We start from the raw sequence: 24,005 nt of genomic DNA on the forward strand, positions 1-24,005 counted from the left end.
ACCTTCCAGCTGACATTTGTACTGTTCACGTATTCACATAAATACACATGCACACACAAGTGCACATGAAGAAAAAATAAAATAGATCTTTAAAACTCACAGAAATTCTTCTGTTTAAAACTAGCATGGAGATAAGAATAATTCACGGAATAGTTCCTGTTTTGCATGCTTTGCCATCATGTATAATGATGGTATAGAAAAGGTAAGTCCCTCTGGTTACCCTAACTCTAGAAACTCATGAATGAGATCAAGAAATGATCATCATTTACATTTATTATATTTTACATATAATGAGCTTTGCCTATTAACTCTAATTTGCTTCTCATCAAAGGCAAACAATTTAGAAACCAAAACCTCTCTGTCAGTTAGACTTTTAATGAATTAAGATGAAATGGGACAGTTTTAATTGGCAGTTATTGCTGCAGGATAAATTTGAGATCTTGTAAGAGAAACCAATTCATCTCTCCATCAGGATTAATTTGATTTAATTCTATGAACACACTGAATAGTTCCTCAAACTATTCTTATTTATTTTCAGAATTCTCAGTCATATATATATATATGTATATAGATATATACATATGTATGTATATCTATACTCAATTCTATTTGATTTAATTTGTTTTTAATAAAATGACTTAAGCAGCATTTGTGTTATGGAAATGTGCTCACATAAACTGAATGAGTATCACTATTCAGATGTTATGTTTAATATACCTGTGTTTTCTAACATCTGCTTATTTATATCAATACCTCTTCTTTTGTTCTTTTTTCCTCAGATGTAAATGAATGCGAAGCCGAGCCCTGCAGAAATGGGGGCATATGTACAGACCTCGTTGCTAACTACTCCTGTGAATGCCCAGGAGAATTTATGGGACGAAATTGTCAATATAGTAAGTGTTATTATGTAAATACATGTTACACACACCTGATTTAAGTTGTAAAGTCTGCATTTATGATAGAATATGGACTCAAATTATTCTCATCTGCTTTGAGATCCATGATTGCTTGATGTGGCTCATTCCATATTTGTTCTTACTAATGTAGACATTCTCTGGAGTAATATTTGCTGCATAGACATGAAGATGTAATATGTATAATAAGAAAAGAATGACAATGTCTCACATCCACACTTATTTCTGTATCGGCCTCATTTCACATGTCAGCATGTATATCACTTGAATTTATGACAGCAAATGAGGTTCTTTGGTTTGAACAGCTATTGTAATGAAATAGACTCAATCTGGGTTAACATGTGCAGATAAAACAACGGCTAGCTCCCTTAAATAAGCAAGGATTCTACATGAAAATTCTTGTTTTCTTGGAATGTATGACTGTAGAGTTCTGAGATGATGGAACTAATAGAGCAGTCATTTATTCAAAATTATAATAAGGATGAAGAAATTATTAGTCAACATTTTTCTTGATTTTTAAATTTATTTTTAAATTAATTACAGTCTGTTAACTTTGTATCCCAGCTGTAGCCCACTCCCTCATCCCCTCCCAATCTCACCCTCCCCAAGGGGAGGGGAAGTCCTCCTTCCCTTTCATCTGACCCTAGTTTATCAGGTCTCATCAGGAGCGACTGCATTGTCTTCCTCTGTGGCCTGGTAAGGCTGCTCCCCCATCAGAAGGAGCTGATCAAAGAGCCAGCCACTGAGTCCATGTCAAAGACAGTCCCTGTTCCAATTACTAGAGTACCCACTTGGATACTGAGCTGCCATGGGCTACATCTGAGCAGGGGTCCTAGTTTACCTTCATGCATGGTCCTTGGTTGGAGTATCAGTCTCAGAAAAGACCCCTGGACCTAGATTTTTTTGGTTTTGTTGCTCTCCTTGTAGAGCTACTATCCCTTCCGGGTCTTTCTATCTCCCACTTCTTTCATAAGATTCCATGCTCTCTGCCCAAAGTTTGGCTATGAGTCTCAGCATCTGCTTTGATACCTTTCAGGGTAGTCTTTCAGAGGCCTTCTGTGGTAGGCTTCTGTCCTATTTCATGTTTCTTCCCTCTTGAGATGTCTGCCTGTTTGCCTTTCTGAGTGAGGATTGATCATCTTATCCAGGGTCCACCTTCTTGCTTAGCTTCTTTAGGTGTACAGATTTTAGTATGTTTATCCTATATTATTGAAAATTTATTTTAAATTAAGTGCTGGAAGAGGAGCCACAGGATGATAGTCAATGGACTAGGGCCTAAATAGAGGCAAGCCCATAATTGGCAATAACACTAATGACAACATTTTGTAAATGTTCGGCATTAAGGAACTTTATGAATTACTCATCTTACGTGTATTATGCCATCTGAGTAACACAATAACTCAATGAAAATTCATAATAAAAATGCAGATTGATATTCAGATATAGAATCTGAGGCTGATGTTTGATACGGTTTTCTCCAGTTCTCACAATGAAAGTATGATCCAGGTCTCTGGCTTCCGAGATATTTAGGTTCCTTTAAATGGAAGGTCATCTCCATATCCAAGATTCCTCTGTATGAACATACAGTAGGCTGACTCACTTTGTCCTGCAATGAATTTATATAAGCAAGTTGAGATAAGAAAGATAAATGAGAACTTGTTTCTCTTTTCAGGTATTTTTGTAGAAGCACATCTTGATTATTTTACATCATTTACTTACTATTCATTTATTTTTCAATAACTTAATAGACGTATTTGAATACTATGATTGAGCAACTACTGCTGCAAACATTGAGGACTGTAGATCCAATCTAGGGGTACAGTGCTTGTCTTCAGTGGGGTTGGGTGGGTGGCTTTGAGCAGCAGCATTAAAGAACTAGTCATGTTTTCTATTGCTTAGGTTGACTGACTTTGTAATGCTTAATTAAAAAAAAAAGACCCAAACAAGCAAAAAACAAAACAAAGAGGAACTACAACAAAGGAGCTTATGTCATGTCTCATACATTCTCTGGTTTTCCTTCATTTTTATAGAACCTTCCATTTTAGGCTTTGTCAGATATGTCAATAAATTAAATGAAACTCAAATCATCAGTGACATGACACATTCAAAATGTAAAAATATTTATTTATTTTAGTTAAACAAAATCAAGATATTTAAACACAAAGTTAATTTATAAATATAAAAATAAATACATGAATTATTTATCATAAATTATGGTTGATTTAGTGTAACTGTAACACATCTTGCTTAATGAGAAGCAAGTTTATACCCAATCTAATTTTTAATGAAATATGAGGCTATCATCTTATAAATCACTGTGTTAATGTTTGAATAAAATTACAATTATTTCAAATATTAAGAATGAGCTCTTCACTGGCCTTGATGGACCATCCCTTTAATCCTCAAATGTAGGAAGTAAAGACAGAAAGTTCTGGAATATTCAGAGTTACCTGCGCTACACAGTAAATTTCAGGCATGCCAGGATTATATAGCAAGAACCTTGTCGCCTCCTTCCCCCAGTGAAAGACAATATTCCACATTTGACACAAAATTTGCCAACCTAGTGTTAAAATCCTATAATACAGTTTTCCAATATATGATTAGTACTTGTTTATTTGTTTATTTATTTATTTGTTTATTTGTCTATTTGAATAGGTGGGTTAAGGCAAAATACATAATTTCAGGTTAGGTTTTTATATAGTTCACATAACACACTTGCTTTAACTTGTATTTTTTTATTTATATATTGTAAGATTTGAATAAGTTTTATTGTTTCATTTTACTGAAACTACTTTTGATTGACATGCATATCAGTTAAGACTTCCTATAATATTAATTACATATGACAACATTTTTCTAACTAAAGTCTTCGTGCAGATTCCCTTGATTATTTTAAATGACAAGCTCCGGAGCTCAGAGGCTATTTTCATAAACAGCCTGGAGAAAAACCATGATGTTCTGAAATGATAAACGCATCCTTATGAGAACAGATATGTTTTGTCATATATGTTTAACTGTATGTGATATTTAAATGACAATAATGAAATGGAAATTGAGAGCATATTATTTCATTAATGAAAATAAATGTACTTGTTTTAATTTGTTGGGTTTTGTGGCTCACAATAAACATACATATTTCCCCCTTGAGTGTTTAAATGTGACATGATTAAATTTCAGGAATGACACTCAAATGCGTTTTCATCACTGACACTACTTGTGGAAAATAAAATAGTTATCCAGGGAGCTCTTATAATGTTTAATTCCTGAACATTATGCTAAAAGAAGAATTAATACTGGGATGATTTCCCGTGTGTATGGGCAGGGGGGATGTTAAAAACAAAAACTAAACTCTGCAGTATATAAAAAAAGTAATGCTTCAAGGGTCCAATTTATCTGGCATTTCTAATGACATACCAGTGTAGATAATTCTATAGACTTTTACCCTAAAAATTCTAAAGATGATTATAACAAAAGGTGGTGTATGTGGACATATTTTGAAATTTGAAAATCAGATTTTCTTATTGTCATTTTTAAATAGCCCCAACTGGAACCTTCACAAACAAAAGAAGCAATATTTGCTAATATTCAATTACACATAATATCTATTTTGACATAATGTACATGTGTGTATTTGTCTATCTTTTTGTGGTAGTAGTATGTATGAGCAGATATCTTTCTGATAACATAGGCTTACTCAGTGAAAAGTGCTTAAACATTTTATAAATACATGTGAAATATATGTTACACACTTAACCCCTGACTGATGATTTGCAAAGGTGAATTTCTAATGGCAAACATTTCTGATGAACTACATCTTTTTGCCAGTGGTGATATGATGATGCTGATTTTCATTTTAGTTGGCATTGCATGTCAAGCACTCTCCTAAGTTATTTAGAAACTGACTTACTTAATATACTCAGCACTATTTGAAATAGCTTCTATCTATTTCCAGTTCCACTTTACCAAGAAAATTGAGCCAGTGAGTGATTAAGTAATTTCCTTAGGTTTGCATGGATGGTAGGCTACAGTTTGGCCGGAATCCCAGCTAGCTGCAGCTGCACAACCGGAAATCCTACATATGATTTGATCCTGCCGCTTGTGAGACAAAGGGCTGAGTCTGTTATACCACATACTCCCGAGCACTTGCATTAGAGGATGGACCTTCAGTAGCGGCGGCGACACTGGAGGAAAGAACACAGGATCTGCATTCACATAGAGTTAAAATTAAAGTGTTTATTTCAGGTATTCTTTTCAATATACTCTGAACAAGTTAGCTGCTCCATTTGAACCTCAGATTCCTCATCCATAAATGGATTTGTACTGATGGACAGTACATTAGGAGTGTATATAAAATATTTTGTAATATACCTCTATTTATAAATACCAAGCAATCTCACAAAGCTTTTTTTTTAGTTATTAAAAAAGACTATACTAATGAACTTTCTTGGCACCTTTATATCTGTTATAAATTTATTTAATTTTTGTTGCTTATTCAAACTACTCAGCCATATTTAATAACTGAGTATATGTGACTGAGAACAATGGACCAATTATGATGCCTTGGATAGCGTAATTTTAAGGAGCACAAGGTAAGAAAATCCTGAGGCATCTCCATATTTAAAAGGATGAATACAAGGATGAATACTCTTAATCCAAGTAAAATCACTTCAGAAGACAGAACTTGATAACCCTTTCATTCCTTCTTTTTTAAAATACATTGTCAACATGCTTTCTAAACCATGAACCCTAATTACTCCTTTGTATTTGTATGGTTTTGGTTATTTATAGCCTTTTTGGTTCTTTATTCAAATACCTTAATTCATGGAGTAAATAATAATGTGCCTTCTTACATGAAAAAGATGGTTATTTAATTTGCCACATAATATATAGCACTTAAACTATCCAGTAATGAGTAATCCAGGCAGACCAACAAGGGGTATGGAATCTTAGATATATGTTAAGCATAAAAGACTGAACTATTGAAATTGAGAATAATGTAGGCCAGGAGACCATGTAGCAGACTAGAGAAAGGTAAAAATTTTATAGATAGGAACACAAAGTTCTGGGGGAAAATTAGGCATTAGAGTAACTAGATATAACAATAAAGAATTATGGAGATTTTATAATATTTCCCTTTTGATTTAACTTATTTCAACAGACAACCCCATTTTTTATCAATTTCCCTGCAAATTGCATCATTTACTTCTTCCTTATAGCAGAATAAAAGTTCATTGTGTATGTGTCTCAGCATCTGCTTAAATTCCCTGCTGGTAAGAGTTTTTCAGAGGCCCTCTGTGGTAAGCTACTCTCCTGTTTCCTTTCTTCTACAGCTTCTGGTGTCCATCCTGTTCGCTCTCATGAATGAGGTTCAGCACCTTGCCTATGAGACCCATAGCCAAACTTTGGGCAGAGGGCAGGGAATTTTGTGGGAGAAGGGAGAGATAGAAACACCTGGAGGGGACAGGAGCTCCAGGGAGAACAACAGAGTCAGAAAATCTGAGCCTGAGGGGTCCTGCAGAGACTGATATATCAACCAAGGACCATGCCTTGAGAGGACCTAGATGCCCTACTCAGATGTAGTCCATGGGCAGTTGAGTCTCCGTGGAGATTTTCTAGTAAGGGGAGCAGGGGCAATCCCTGGCATGAACTCCTTTGCCTGTTCTTTGATCACCTCCCCCTGGAAGGGTGGCCTTACTAGGCCACAGAAAAAGAGGATCCAGAATGTCCTGATGAGACTTGATAGGCTAGGGACACTTAGTAGGGGAGGAGGTCCTCCCCTATCAGTGGACTAAGGGACAGATATTGGGGAAGGGAGAGGAATGGTGGGACAGGGAGGAGATGAGGGAGGGGACTAGAGTTGGGATACAAAGTGAATAAATTGTAATAAAATAAACACAACAACAACAATAATCTTATTGTGTATATTTACTCCGTTTTCTCTATCCATTCACCCATTGATAGGTAAATAGCCATGACTTGTGAATACTGTAATGTGGATATGTATGTGGCCTGTGGTATATTTACCTTCAACAAGTGTATACCCAGGAGTAGCGTGGCTGGATCATGCGGTAGTTTTATTTTTACTAACCTGAACAACCACCATAGTGATTGTGTATATAAATTTATTTTCCTGTTAATGCTCACCAGCATTTGCTGTCAGCGTTTTTCTTCATAACTACTATGGCTAAAATGAGATGGAATCTAGTACTATTGGAATTGGTCAGGAAGAGGGAAGTTACCAGCAAAAGAGAATAGAAATAATAGGAGAGAGTAATGGATAGTAAGTATAATAAATGTATAATACATATGGAAATTCCATAATACAACTTTTATCTATATAATTAATATATGCTAACAAAATTAATTGATACAAATGGTTGGTATATTTTAAATATAATATATAAAATAGTGTTTTAAAAAATCAGGACTGTTTGGAAAGAAGACAAGTGAATAGAATCAAACAAGTCTGAATATATTCAAGCATGGGGTTAAATAAACTAGTGACAAATGTTCACTGAACCATTCTTGGCATGAATATATAGACATGAGGTTTTATAACATCTGCAAATAAATTAATTTGTTCTTCAATTACACTAAGTTACCTTCTTTTCTGAGTCTAGGGAGCAATGATAGTCAGAATGAAATCAGTTTTGACTGCCATGCATTGCATAGATTAATGGTGTGAAAAAGAATAATAATAAAAGCATCTGATAATAAAAACTGACAAGCATCATGGAAACAAACAAGAGAAACTATGACACAGGCATTAGAGAAGAAACATTTTAAATGAGATCAAAAGAAATTAGCTTTTAATTAAGCAAAAAAAAAAAAAAAAAGCGGGAGGTGAGGCAGTGGAAATGAAAAGTTCACAAGAAAGACATACCAGAAACTCCGACCCTCTCATTGGTATAGTGATTACAGTATAGCCTGGTGTCACAGTGGGCTAACATCCAGTCTGGAGTTACCTCCAGTGAAAAAAACCAAGCCATAATCCTCAAAGCATTGCTTTAGGTGAGGTGTCTTCTGTAACAACATCCACATATCATTCATTCATCCACCTTAGAAATATGGTGAGTGAAGGCCTAGTCTGTGTTACATGCTGCAATATGAATACAGGAAACTTTTTTTTAAATGCCTTTTTTATTTCACTGCAGCTGCATTGTTTTCACTGCTACTCCATCAAAAAGAGGTTGTCCCATACTTGCATTAACAGGCTCGAGGCAGGCACAAGAAATGTCTTTGAGAAGCCAAAGTGTTCAGTGGCCTGAGTTCACACTGGCTGGGTCAGCGATTTCTCCCATGCCTGGTTGTGGAAAAAGGAACCTGTGCTCTGGGTCCTTAAGGGGCCAAGCTTTAGTTCCCTGGCCAGCATTAGACACGCATCTTAAGGAAGTGGGAATTCTTGAAACTGAATACAGGTGTATGCAAAGACAGGCACTGAGAAGTGACCATTGAGAGGGCAGTGAAGCCAGTACAGTTCCAGTCATAATCCTGTATACAGAAGCAGACTCAGCACCTGAGGAATTCCACGAAGCTCCCATAAGACAAGTTCTCTAATAAATCTCACATCCTTAAAATGTCTTATTTCAGAAGAACCAATACATTCTTTGAGAATCTGGAATTTTTTGGGAGCAGTAGAGTGTCAAGTAGCCATGATATGGCAGTATTTTTAAATAATATAACACTAAAACCTGCAGTCATAAGAAAATAAGAAGCTTCATTTGGAGTCATGACCATTCTATAGCTACTAATATTTATTCATTAAAAGCCTATCTTATAAATTAGACTTTTGTGATACTTAGGGAATTAAAACAGAAATTAGCTCTTTGAAATTGAAATATTTAATAACTATAGAAACGATGAACGGGAAAGAGTAATAATCATTCATAATTAGTCCATGTTTTATTCCTGCTATGTTACAGATTTTTTCTAAGACTTTTAGGTATTATTTTTGTCTCTTTATTCATCACCTAATTTGATTCACCTATATTTTGCTTGTAATACTAATATGGGAATTAGTGCAGGACTCCAATGACCCAGGAGAAAGATTAGTAATTCCAAGTTGGCTACTTTTGTGAACATAAGAAAAAATCTATAAATTATGGACTGTATAGGATTTCTTCAGTATTGATATTTACATAAATTAAATCCAAAGCACATGATATTTTATATGACGAAAATACATAGACAAATAACTATATATGCATGAATATTACTTTTTAATTTTCATGCATTTGAAATTGTATAGCAGTTAAGAAAGAAGACAGAGACCAACAGGGTACTGTTAGATAGTCCTCCAGGCAAGAAAGAATTTTAGCAGCCCAGCAAGGTGAGGTCTCTGAAACAATAAACACACACACACACACACACACACACACACACACAGGCACACAATACTTGAGGGCAACACTCACCTGCATTTGCAATGCCTACATCTGGGTTTGTTTTCATGTCACCCTCACAGAAATTACCTGCTGTTCCTTAAAATGAGAAGGAAACAAAACAGAAGCAAACATCACCCACTTGCTTGCCTCAACTTTCAGGGTTCATCAAATACATCTAACAAATTGGATAATATTCTCATTTCTTTCTAGTTCAATTGGTTTGCAAATAATTAATGAAATGCCGTAAAGTAACTTTAAATTTAAACTTATGGCAACACTCCTCTATCACACTACATATATCCTGGAATTATAGTTTAGGTTTGTAATTACAATCTAAGCTAAATTATACTCCAGTGTTTACCAGTTTAAAGAAAGACATGAGGTGCAGAGAGATGATGAGTTAGGGAACAACCTCAGAGCATTTAGTGCTCATAAAATTTACAGCTGTGTGGTTCAATTAAATATATAAATATATATATGTATGTATTCTACTTTTCTCAGATTAAAAATAAGAATGTTTCAATTATCTTTTGGTTTCTCAGCATGTGAAAGTATCAAAGAACTGAAAGCATAGGCAATATCGAAAGTAAAAAAAAAAAAAAAAAAACCCAAAAAACTTTTTTAAAAAGAAATCATTCCAAGTCTAAAAACCTGGGGCCTGGTGAAACCATGGTCTATGTGTCATTATTTAGCACCCGAACACTGACTTGCATATTATGCTCTGCACATAGTGATAAGGCATCCTTGGACACATAAGTAAAATTTAGGCCCTGGTGATTAATTTGAGCCTGAAGGAGTTAATTTGTTATGAGAAAATTACACCAAAGCTCACAATGATTCCCTGTGTTATCACAACCATCAGTAGCAAAGAGACGTGCCTTTCTCACATGGAGAAAGGATATAGAGAGTTCCCAATCTTTCCCTCAATAATGACAATAACTCAAGTACTAGCTTTATTTACTGAGCTCTCAAGGTTTTCAAAATGGTTGCAATAAATTTACTGGCGATTGGAGCTAAATTTGACAATGACAGAAACAACATGCATGATTCTTACCCAAGGCTTCAAAGGGACTATGCTGTATACTACAGTCAGCAGCATAGAACACAAAGTGCCAAGGCCAAGTGTGCATTTCTGAAAACAGGACATCTCACTGTGTCTGCTGAGAGATACAGGCACAGTAGACTTCTTTCTGCCTAGGTATGAAGAAGTTGCCGATGTAATTAGGACAGCCTAATGAAATAGGGTTTCTAGTTATTAAGACGTGGTAGTTCTTCCGAGATCCGTAGGCGATAAAATTCAGATACGGAGGCCAGAGTACCCTATTTGTGTTAACATCTTTCATCTGGGAAGGATGTGCCTTTCATTCACACATAACCTAAGTCTTTGCTTTATAGCAAAGTTTTTAAAAACATATCACTACTCCTCATGCACAGTACATTTCAGGGATATATTAATTGTGTGGAAATCAATCATATGCAAAAAAGTAAAATTAACTAAAAATAAGAGTTAACTATATTTGTTGTGGATTAGAAATGTCTAAACATGGGGAAACTGCTGTTGTAAAAATGTTTTATTTGTTTTAAAATTTAAAATAATAAATTTTTAAATCATACATTTCAGTTAAGAAATTTTAATAATCATGTTTATTAATAATATAGAATATAATATATTGATAATTATATACATTAATAGCTGAATAACTATTAACATCTTTCTACAATCATGGACATTAAAATCCAACTATTAATGAAAATAACAGAAAACTGAAAAGATTGGATGGAATTGTCAAGAGAGGAAATGACAAGTATTAAGTACATAAGAATGGGATTGTTAATGATTAAGTGTAAAGCAGGTCTTTATCTGAAAAAAAAAGTGTGTGTGTGTGTGTGTGTGTGTGTAAAGCAACAATGGATGATCTGAAGCTGGATGGGGTCCCATGTGCCTATCACGTCAACACCTAGATAGAAATAGGAAGCTCATGGTTAGACTGGGCTCTACACATCATGGGTTCAAAGCCACACTAAATAAAATGGTGCCATGTTTAAAAAAAACTCAAAATCAAAACAAAATAATAATTAGAAAATATGTAAAGAGAATTAACTAAGAAAGAACAAGGAAAATAATGTTTGCAGAAGAATTTGTCAATAAAATAGAGCCTAAGAGAAGAATTGTTATGTTCAAGGTCAAGCCATTAATGGCCCTTATGTAACTGCAGTGTGAGAGAGAAAAGCATTCTGGATTGAAGTGTCTAGTTTGAGCAAGTGGAAGGAGGAAACAATAACCACAGAGAACCTCCCAGGTTATGAGGCATGCTACTTTGAGCATATCTTAAACTCTAAAGAGCCATTAAAGCAGCCAAGGTCCTAAAAATAAATTTCATAATAGTCACCAGAATAGCTTTATCTGGTCAATAATACACTTTCTTTTTAGAGCTCTAAAGGAACAGACACATAAAGTACCCAACGTAAAAGTAAATTGAACTTGAGGAGTATGGTTCTATAAAAAGAGCGAATCCGACACAAAGTCAGTGAGTGCAATACTAAACTGCAAGGAAAACTGGAGCAGGGCAGAAAACAAACTATTCTGACAAGAAAAACGGAGAAAACTAGAGTCATATAAGCAAGCCTATAAATACACAACACTATTATCTAACCACAAAACACCAGAATGGAAAATGCAGCTCTGAACTCAGAGAAACCCTGGGATATTTGTGTTGGCTCTGTCCAGTAAAATTCACTTCACATTTTCTTTAGTACATTCAAGCAGACACACAATTTGGTGCTCATCTATTAAATGACTATTATGTATAAATAATACTTCTCATTTACTAATAGAGGCTTAATAAGGCATCTCCTTTTCCAATTGTACTATCCCTGTATTCTAGGATAATTAATATTCTTCTTTCTATTTCTCTATGATTTTTTTTTTTGGGGGGGAGGGATTATAATACAATAACATTTCTCCCTTCCATTTCTTCCCTTCAAACATTTCCATCTACTTTCCTTGCTCTTCTTCAAATTCATGGCCTCTTTTATTCATCAATTTTTATTGCCTTTATATAAGTATTTTAATATACACCTTATTTCTAAATATAATGAGCTGTTGTGTGACAGAACTTTTGCTGGGAAGATGTAATGTTTAATCTCCCCAGATAGGGATCCCGTGGCAGACCAAAGTAGAGATACTGAGAGAACCAGGCCTGACCACCTCACAGACCAGTCCAAGAAACTAGGCCATAGGTCACTAATTCTAGGAAGACAATGGAATCCCCTGCCCAAGGACCAGCCTGGAGAAAATCCAGTAAAATTTAACTATCACCCCTAGCAATGGCTAATCAGTGAATACCTGGAATTTACCCAGGTGTTCTTTACAATAGGATGAGTAAAACAATTTCAGTTTGGTTTGGCCCTCTGGGCAAACAATTTCCTCCGGACACCGGATATTTGCTTAATATCAATCAATCATAAAACTGCCTAGCTGGAATTTCCCAACCTTGCTGTTACCCTAAATATAAACCCTCCTCCCGCTGTGTCAGGGGAGGGTGTGGGCTGAACTGGAGCTTGTAATAAAAAGACCCTACTGCGTTTGCACCCAAACGGACCCTTGGCGGTCTTTAGGCATAGCAATACCACCAAAATCCACCACGGTGAATCAAGGAGTTTGATTGGGTTCACTTATAGAAATAGAGGTAAGGGCTTACTTACAGGTGCAGAAATGACTCAAGACAGCCGCATCACCAAGGCCAACCCTAGCACGTGTGATAGTTCACCCACGACAGTCCGGAGCACACTATACAGCCTGCAGTCCACTCAAAAGACCGGAGCGTCCTTTCTACGGGGCTCAGTTTGTCTAAACCTCTCCCGTGCTGCTCCACTGGTTATTGTTTTTTCCAGGCAGATGGTCTAGTCTCAGTTTACTTTGCAGCTTGGTTTGTCTGAGTCTTCTTTGCAGCTCTTACTGCTTGTTCGTGACATGGAGAGCCTTAGTGATTCAGTCAGTTTCAGGGACATCTTGAAGCTGTGGTTGTTTACCTTCCTTCTTAGGGAGTTTCTCCACAGGGTGGAATGTTTCAATCGCCAAGGAAACTGTTAAGAGTAAATATGGTACGTGGTCAGTCTGTATAATGTTACATATGTGTGTATGTTTCCAGGGCTGACCATTTGGCACTGGAAAAGTGATTTTTTTTTTCTCTGTGGAAGCTCCCAACTTTTCTTAGTCACCTAAGGATCCTAATGAGGGCTTGACGTCCCCCGGGGTTTTCCCTGTCCACTGGTGCCATGCCAAGCACATGTTTAGGCATTCGTGTTGCCTGGTGACATTTTATGGATGTATTTTCTTGTTTAACAGAACGTAAGTACCATCTTACTAGCAATTGTAGCTGCATTATTGGTCCAATTCTTTTAAAAGCTTTCTACTAAATTTTTAATCTATGCAAAGGGACCTCAAAGTATGCGTGGACAAAGGTGTTTGAAAAATTTGTATATTTATATTGTTAAAAGTTTCCCAGTTAGAGCATAAATTATGTACATATTTTATTTTTTCTGGTGATGGATATTAAACTGATAGCTTTGTGATTGTTAGGCAAGGAGTTCTCCTGAAAACTAAATTTCCAATCTCCTGAATACAGGAAATGGCCACTGAGAATATTAGCAGAATGTATGACTTGATCAGTAGCAGATATCAAACACTTTTCTTTTCAAATTATACTTGATTTAAACACCTAAAAATGTCAAGGACATTGCTTCCTATTTAAATTTTACCAAGACAATTATTAGGTACTTTAATAATGTATATATATATATATATATATATATATATATATACACATGCATATATTATAGATTTTAAAGCACTTTGATAGTTTGTGTTTTCTTACATTTATTCTATTTATTCAAAGGTATTCTGAAAAGGATCTATCAATATTCACAGGTTAACAAAGGGTCTAGGTCATAGAAAGGAATTAAAATCCTGAATTCATCGTTTATCTGTAAGCAGATATGTTTACTCTGTATGATGTCAATGAAGCTTTTAGAGACAAAAGTTGTCAGTGAACATTTTCATTGAATGTGAGTTCATTCCTTTTTTCTCTACTAGCTCTATGCATACCCAAGTTTACATAAAATAGAGTATGATATTCATTAGCCACATTTTTGTCATTTTGTTTAAAAATAGTTTTACTAATGAGATTGCTATTTATATGAACTCACAGAGTAGGTTTAGAGAGCTGTAACTTGTGAAGCTATAATAATATGTATTAACTCTAAGCCGTATTTAAAGGACAAAGGGAAGCAAAATGAAGAACACCCATAACATTCCTTCACTGCCACCATATATGTTAATATATATACATATATATATGTTTACATATATGATAATAGTCATTGACTTATTTGATTTCCAGTGTCTTTCACACAAGTGCTGTGTGAAATAACAAACTAGTGTATGAGACATGGAAAAGAGCCAGTGGTTCATACTCATAACCTCACACATAACTAAATATGAATCATTCATTACCAAACTGGAAGAAGGGATGTGCATCTGTGAATGATTTAAGGCTTGCTTATTTTATTTTATGTGTGTGAGTCTACACATGTGCCATGTGCCACAGAAGCCTCAAGAAGAACTGGAGCTGCAGATGGTTGTGGGCGACTATCACCTTTGGGTGCCAGTTATCGCTGGATTGTCTCGACCTGCCAGCCACCCAAATAATGACACAGAGACTTTTTATTTATATGAAAGCTTGGCCTTTGCTTAGGCTTATTTCCAACTAGCTCATACAAGTGAAATTAACCAGTTTATGCAAATCTGCATCCTGCCACCTGGCTTCTTACCTCTCCTCAGCAGCAGTTTTTTTCTCCACACCTGGCTGGCCAAGCTCTAGTACCTGATTCTCTCCCAGAGTTTCTATTTCTGCTGGATATCTACCTATTCTATCTCTGTTAGCCACTCAGCTCTTTATTAAACCAATCAGGTGATGGAGAAGTATGTTTACAAAACACTGAGACAGGTGATACTCCATAAAAATAACAATTCCAAAGACCAGCCAGCATTCAGCTCTCTGATGGTACAGAATTAACATTTGAACTATTCAAAGACAATGTTAACACAGTGCACAAAAGCCACCATGTAAGTGCTAGGAACTGAACTCAGGTCCTCTGTAAAAGCACCAAGCGCTCTTAACCACTGGGCAATCTCACCAGTATCTGCAAATGAACTTTAATTAATTGTATATCAGTTTTAAGTCATCAATTTAGGATTAAACGTGCAATTAATTATGTTTTTTGAAATTTAGTTCCCTTTTAAGTATTAGATTCAGTTATAACTAAACATGTTAAATACAGTGTTTCCCAAATCTATGTTTCTGTCAATTGCTTAGATTCTTTAACAAAGTTAATTTAGATGGACATGGGTATAAAGTGGAAGCGATTGACTCAGGTTTTGGCAAAGATTCTAATAATATAATTATGCTACATGCCAAGAAAATTATCAAAATACATAATACATGATCTTTGATACAAAGACATTTGAAATATTGCTGTCATGACCTTTGTCTAGATTTTCTGATTTGTGGCATACAGAAATACCCAGTTTACCTGAATAAAGAGAGGATCATTTTCAAGCTCTGTATAAACCCAAACTGTGAAAAAAAAAAAAAAAAAAAAAACTGGAGACTCACTTAGCGTTGTGATTTGGATCTCCCTTTCTCTATTATCAGTTCTATGTCAAATAGTCTGCCAGAAATTTTTATTCTTGTGTTCTTTTTCAGTTACTTTTGATGCACAAATTATGAGTTCCTTTTATTGAAATTCCCAGTCTGACAGTATTTGCACTTGAATTTGCTTCTGCTAATGGAGGTTCAGTAGATTGCCAGTTTGTACATGAATGAATTACTGACAACAAAAAATGATAGTGAATTTTTAAAATATACCTGAGAAGAAAAATAATTTATAGGTGCTTTTTAACTTTTTTCTTAATGTCGGCTTTTTGACACACCAAATTGTTAGCATAGTTTGTCAGAGTTTCTTGTACATGCTTCTTTGAGCTCATTAAATATGCAAAACTACAAACAGTGCCATGCATCTATTATTAATTAACGCAGTACAGTGCTTGGCACATAAATAAAAAGTTAAATATTCTATGCTCTGTGAGTCGCACTTAGATTTTGTCTTAAATTATTTTAAATGATACGCAAAATGTTTTACAATGAAATTAATATGCTATCATGAGAGGTGACAATGTTTGTATGAAGCACATTTAACATTAAATGAGACCTACTGAAACCTTCTCAACCACTTTACAAGTAGAGACAAGGACCCTTGGAAACCTTTTGAAATTTTCTTCACTTTTCTCATTAAAAATTAATGTATATCATAAAAATATTTAAAACATAAAATCATGTTTTAATGTCCTTCGCCTTATAAATGGAGTTCACTCAAATCCACTGCGAGGAACTTATCGCCGAAGGCCCTGCATGTACTATTCACTGTCTACCATGTAGCTGCTGCAATGGTCTTTCTTGTCTCCGGCGTGCCACATCTTTCCTCTGATCTCAGTTTCCCAGGAGTAGATATTTTTCCCATTGCGTGTACTGCTGGACGCGCTATCACCTACAGGACCTGCATGGATATGCTGGGCAAGGAATACTGTCACAATCGGGCAGGTCACTAATGTTTCTTTGACTTTACTAATATTTATATACAGAGGGAGAGGGAGAGAAAGAGATACGCAAGAGAGGCAGGGGAAGGGAGGGGGAGAAAGAAAAAGAGCAAGATATTCTTTATTATAACTGATTAAAAATAAGAAACAGCAAATAGCATATTTAAATGTACGAAAGACAACTATTTAATCCAAATAACTAAAGTTTTTAAATGGAAAAAAATGGAATTCTTATGTTAGTCTTTCACTTTTTAGCAACATAAAAATGAAAGACAGCCACTGTTTTACACTCTACTTTCAGCTTCTCTATCCCCAAAAATTATATACAGTTTTTAAAATTTTACGAGCTGCCTAGCCAAGGAAAGCAGTAACAAGGCTGCCTTTATTACTGGATGAAAAGATTTTTCTTCTTTACTATTCCACCTTAACCACATAGTACAAGAAAGCTTCCAAAATACTGTTTCAGTTAGTAATTCATGTTATTCATTAGCCATGCTTATGAAAATCGAGGATTAAAAACTCACTTTCTACATGACAGTAAGATGAGACGGTAACTGTAAATAATTAGGTAATTACAATTTATTTTAAAATTGCAGTTGGTGAGCTTTGGGGACACTTTATAGTAAAGGCAGTAGAGAATGAGAGTGTGAGGAAGGTCCTACTGCTATGCACATAAATGTTTTACTTTCTGATTTGTTCTAAGGATAGACGTTACTTCAGAACAGTTTTCTGGGTAAAATTTATTCTTAAAAATCTAGTATGGTATTACTAAAAGTTAAGTAGAAAGTACCCCTTCCCCCACCTATTTCTCAGAAAATGGAAGTTCCCTTTCCCATCGAACCCAGCTCATCAAGTTGTATCAGTACTGAACTTGTTCTCTTCCCTTGAGGCCTGGCAAGGCAGTTGGGCCAGGGAAAAGTGATCAAAAAGCTTGCAAGAGAGTCCATGCCCAGTGCAGTTCCTGTGTCTCTTACTAGAGGACCCACATGAGTCTGGGCTGTCAAACTGCCACATCCTTTAGGGAGCCTCGGTCCAGTTCACACAGGGTCCTTGGTTCATCCTCCAGTCTCAGCCCATCAGGGCCCTGGTTACTTGGCTCTATTTTGTTTTGTTTTTCTTGTGAGCTTTTGTCACCTCTAGGTCATTTTCTCTTTCCACCCACGTTTTCACAAGACTCCTTATTCATTGCCCAAGGTTTGGCTGTAAGTCTCAGCATCTGTTTCGAGGCACTGCTGGTTAGAGTATCTCAGAGGAAAACTCTGACGGGCTCCTGTCTGCAAGCTTAACAGAGTATTATTCATAGTGTCGGGGTTGGCGATCTCTCAGAGGGTAGGTCTTTGGTTGGGCAAGGCATCCCTTCAATCCCTACTCTATCTGCTCTGTCTTTACCCCTGCACATCTCTTAAACAGGGTAAACATGGTGTAGAAGTACACCTCAGTGTTTAAAATCTATTAAAAAGTGAACTCAGAGGAGTGAAATGGTGAGATTTTTATTTAATTTCCTTAGTATACAGAAGTAGTTAAAGGTAACCATGTGAGAAGCAGGAGGCAGAAACATAATGAGATCCTGAGCTGTGACAAACTGAGATAGGTTAAACAATGAAATTATTCACAGCGTTATTTGATTAATTTGATTTCATAATATTATTTTGTTCTTTTAAAAACATTGTACAGTGTGAAATTTCTGAATCACTGAATATTGAATTCATCTTTTTTGAAACTATAGATAGACAATGAGAACAATCTAAAACTAGTACCCTTAGAGCGAGATGACTGAAGGTGACCCAACACAGTACACACAGAGTGTAAAGATTAAAATTACTTTCCCCTTACACCCATTAGAATGACTAGATCAAAATCTCAAGTGACAACACATGCTGGAGAGGTTGTGGAGAAATGGGAACCCTCCTCCATTGCTGGTGTGAATGTAAACTTGTACAACCACTTTGGAAATAAATCTGGCACTTTCTCAGACAATTAGGAACAGTGCTACCTCAAGATCCAGCTATACCACTCCTAGACATATATCCAAAAGATGCTAAAATACACAACAAAGACATTTCCTCAACCATGTTTGTAGCAGCTTTATTTGTAATAGCCAGAAGCTGGAAACAGCCCAGATGCCCCTCAACAGAGAAATGGATACAGAAATTGTGGTACATTTACACAATGGAATACTACTCAGTAATTAAAAACAAGGAAATCATGAAATTTGCAGGCAAATGGTAGGAACTAGAAAAGATCGTCCTGAGTGAGGTATCCCAGAAGCAGAAAGACACACATGGTATTTACTCACTTATAAGTGGACACAAGACCTATAAGACAGGACAAACACTAAAATCTGTACACCTAAAAAAGCTAAGCAAGAAGAGGTTCCTGGGTACGATGATCAATCCTCACTTAGAAAGACAACTGGGATGGACATTGGAAGTAGGAGAAAACAAGAAATAGGACAGGACCTTACCACAGAGGGCCTCTGAAAGCCTCTACCTGACAATGTATCAAATCAGATGCTGAGACTCATAGTCAAACCTTGGGCAGAGTACAGGGAATCTTATGAAAGAAGGGGGAGTTAGTATGAGCTGGAGAGGGAGGAGCTCCACAAGGACCAAATATTTCTGGGCACAGGTGTCTTTTCTGTACTTGGGATTCTCCACCCAAGTACCATGTATGGATATAACCTAGAACCCTTCTCAGAGGTAGTCCATGGCAGCTCAGCATTCAAAGGGGTTTCCCTATTTAGGGAAACATGGACTGTCTCTGAGATGAACCCAGTGGCTGGCTCTTTGACCTCCCTCCCCAACCCCTGGTCCTCCAGAAAGGTAGGAGCAGCCTTACCAGGCCACAGAGGAGGACATTGCAGCCAGTCCTGATGAGACCTGGTAAATTAGGGTCAGATGGAAGGGGAGGAGGACCTCACCTAACATTGGTCTTAGAGAGGGGCAGGGTGGAGATGAGGGAGGAGGGAAGTATTGGGAGGGAATGAGGGAGGGGGCTACACCTGGGATATAAAGTAAATAATCTGTAATTAATATAAAACAATAAAAAATATATAAAAAATAACAACCAAAAAATTACTTTCATTTGTGAAATAAACTTTACTAATACAAACTGTAGATGCTAGGATAAATATTATATATTGTAGTAGAATATAACTAAAGCAAATTGAAGCAGATAATTAACTTTTGATATTTGGCAGATATTTGTTCAATTTCTTTTGTTGTGTCTTGCACATGTTGAGCAACTATCTTGATACTCAGTAAAAATCTTTCTACAAAAATTTATACACTTTTGCAAAGTATGCTTTTTAATATTATCATTTTACTGTGTTTTATATTTTTAATTTAATATTTAACACAATTGGTTCTTCATATATTTCAAATAGTACAATGAAACCTTGAGAGAATAAAACCTATGTCGTTTTCTTTATGAGTAAGAAAATCACATGTAAAGAAAATTTCCTGAACACATACATGCAAGTAGCATTATACAGTTGGATCATATGGTACCTGTATGTATACACACACATATATGTATACATACAATATATAAGTGACATTACCCATGCTGCCCAGAAAATATGTGTGTATATACACATATGTATTTCAACAAGTGACATTATACAAACTGAACAATTTATGTTTAGGAATATATGTGTATCTACAGACATAAATGCATAAAAGTGACATGTAGACTGAGCAGGACATATATATGTGTGTGTATACAAACACAAGTGACAGCACATAGATGAGTGGGTTGTGTTTTATATATACACTATACACACATAAATACATGTTAGTGATATTATACAGACTGAGTAGGTTCTATTTAAGAATGTGTATCCATATATGTATATATATATATATATACGTATATATATGAACACATATATACATATATATGTATATATGTAATTTGTATATACATGTATAGATGTAGTTGGATATACATTTGTGTATCCATACATGTATATACACACACACAGGTATCATTACACAGATTGAGTGGGTCATATATATTTAGGAGCATTTATGTTTACACATACACACAGGCATATACAAGTAACTACTAATTACAGAAAAGGACATGAATTTGAAAGAGCAACGAAGGTTTGGAGGGAGGAAAGAATTGGGTGAAGTGTAATTATAGTACAATCTTAAAAAATGAATTTTCTTAGTTTCAGATGTTTAAAAGTGTTTCCCAATGCTACTGATAGATATTCCCAGCTTTCAGTCAGGGTCATGATGAAATATACCTAATTTATGAAATTTCTTCAATAGACCCTGTCTGCGGTCTTAGAAATATGAAAAGCAAATGAGTGCATTTTGTTCATGTTGGTTGCTACTGTATGTGTCATGCTGAAACAGAAAAGTCGTTGGAGCACAGGAGGGACTCAGGGGCTTCTTTAGTAGGAAGTGCCTGCTTTATTCTCTGATATTCACTTGAATAAATGATGTATCACTGATTACTTCAGCAAAATTGCCCACAGCATCTTCATTTATTCTAAATGTATCATGGTTTGGATATTAAATTGGTTGGAAAATATTCATCTTATATGTGCTTTTTAAAGTTGTAACCTGATTTGTCACAGTGATAATGCGAGGCTCTACCATGAGAGATCCTTGTTTTCTACTACTATAAAGGAAAATGCCTGGCAGACACGGACTTATTTTAAAAGGAGGTTATTTAATTAGTTATTTTTATTTCCAGTGAGGCTGCCAATGTACTGTGGGGAATCATTTCATTTTCATTCATTACAGAAGCCATGGTTTATATTTCCCCCAGGCAAAGAGCTTTATCTGACAAGTTGAATGTTTTAGTGACAAAAATATCTGATGATGGATATGGTATTAAGGAGATGCCAAGTGGCACGCTGCCTTAAATCACTTTCTGTAACTGTATGATTAATGTGTGTGCATATGTGTGTATTTATAAGTTTTATTAGTGAATATTTTACATGAAAATTATGAGCAGTTTTTTTTTTTTTACTCCATTTTTATTTCTCTTATGGATGGATTTAAACCTGTCTGAACCTGTGGTGTGGGTTTAGACCTTTGTATTAATTTGGATTTTCCAAAACTTCAGTAAATTCTATAGGTCCCACAGTGGTAAGTGGTGCTGTAGGAATTAAAACCCAAACTCTGGCTTCTCAAGAGAAAGCAGTCAGCTAAGGAGGGCATAGTTTATATTAAAATCTCTGCTCAGAGTCATAGTTTTTAAAGTGTATTCTCCTTCATGTTCTGAGCCAGAATGACAATAAAAGGCAAATATGAGTAAGAGAATTCACCAAAACTCAATGATGTACTTTACATATATATACACACACATTGTCATTAGTTAAATTATAGTTAATTGTTTGATTTTCTTTTCCTAAAATGGTTTATGATATAATTACACACTTTAAAAATCTCTAGAATCAAAATGAATGTTTCTATTTTAATTTTTTTCATTACAGTTTCAGTTTAACTGATATGATAAATTTATAGAAGGATATTTTAGTACAACTCCCACACTGTCAGCACACTTTATAATTCACAGAGTTGACTATCTTTCCTATAGCTACAGAGGAATTAGAAGTTGAAGAAGCTATTAAGCTCTCTGTATATTTTGTGCTGTTTATCCTTCTTTTGTATTAAAAGTAGTGACTAGGTCATATGATGACTGAGGTAGAAAAACCATCGTTACCACTTTTTACACGTTTTACTTAAAAAATAAAAGAGAATAACAAATCACTTTCCTCTTTGTTCAGGATTTCCTAGAAGTGAAAATGATAATGCTTGTTGCCTGTCTGATTAATCATAAGTTTGTGTCCTGATGGTACTTCCGGGCTCCTGGTTTGTTATAGCAACATGCAAGCTTCTAGATAAAATACTCTTTTCTGGTAATTCCACAGAGAAAGACACATGATTTCATTATTCTTTAGAGGCATTGAACTCCAGGTATGGTTTCCTGCAATTCCCGAGGCTGAGGTCACAGGATCTGCTATTGAAACTTAATCTAGACAACAATTTTAAAAAGTCTCTCAAAAAAACAAGCAAAAGAAATTATAAAACAGGAAAAGGACAGCATTTTATAAGTGCAATATGCATATGCTATATAGAACATTTACCTGCTTATTAATTAGATTGATTTATATAACAGTACTGTCTGTGCTGGAATTTAAAGAAGTAGCGATTTATTCCATATGGACATTTTGCTGAACATATTTAATGCTCAATTTTATTTGATCAACTGAAGATTTAAATCTGTATTTAAGACTTGAAATGTGTGCCTATAAACTGACATATAGGCATTACTGGTGATTCCTCCTTCCAATAATGTGCCCGACAAAGTGTTTAACAAGGACACTACATAACATCATGGTCTGTTTTAATATTACAAATAATAAACATGAAAAGAAGCAGAGGTCAGAATTTCTGTTTCACAAGACTATTTTCTATCCATCCCCTTGTCAAACAGCTCCAGTGTGAATCTCTGTTGAATGAGAGAAGATAGCCTCGGCTCTAAAATCTCGTAATAAAACTGTTAACTCCATCAAATTCCCCTAGAATGTTCTTCTCATAGAACTAGTAATGCGTTCTGTGTTTTAGTCGTTTTACATTTAATATGCTCAAAATTCCTTATTGAATTATCCCCTTCAGAACTACTGAACCCAATGTAAATTCAATATGTAAAACCTTATTGGTACTGTCTGCTGTGGGGAAGCTCAATTTGCAGATAGAGAGTGTACAAAAATCCATCCTTTGTCTCAGCTGCATGCTGGAAAACCTGGCTATACATGTATGTAGGTGGGTGTTTGCATATTTATACTTAGAAACAAAAGAGAAAAACCGGGACTTTAACTTACAGGCTGACATCTGAAAGAAGCTTGTACTTCCAGCGCACATGTGCTTTCCTCGCAGAAGGCCTTGGGGAGAAGCTCCCTTAGTGCAGATCTGTTCAGTTACCTGCATCAGCCCCGAGAGTTCTCTAAGCTGCAGAGATAACATTTTTCTCATTTCAATCAAGCAAACATTTCTTTATGTTTTAAGATAGAATGCATGGAAGAGT

The 24,005-nt window shown here is 35.5% G+C and overlaps 1 protein-coding gene across 2 annotated transcripts in view; it reads left to right on the plus strand.

The window, feature by feature from the left end:
- Nucleotides 1-24,005, plus strand: part of Edil3 (EGF like repeats and discoidin domains 3) — a 530,137-nt gene that overhangs the window by 294,369 nt on the left and 211,763 nt on the right. For both annotated transcript variants that reach the window (XM_060377743.1, XM_060377742.1), the window contains one exon: nucleotides 780-893. In XM_060377743.1, the coding sequence (XP_060233726.1) occupies nucleotides 780-893 (114 nt within the window). The remainder of the gene's footprint in view (nucleotides 1-779; nucleotides 894-24,005) is intronic.

This window comes from Meriones unguiculatus, chromosome 2, assembly GCF_030254825.1.
Source record: "Meriones unguiculatus strain TT.TT164.6M chromosome 2, Bangor_MerUng_6.1, whole genome shotgun sequence".
Taxonomy (NCBI): Eukaryota; Metazoa; Chordata; class Mammalia; order Rodentia; family Muridae; genus Meriones; species Meriones unguiculatus.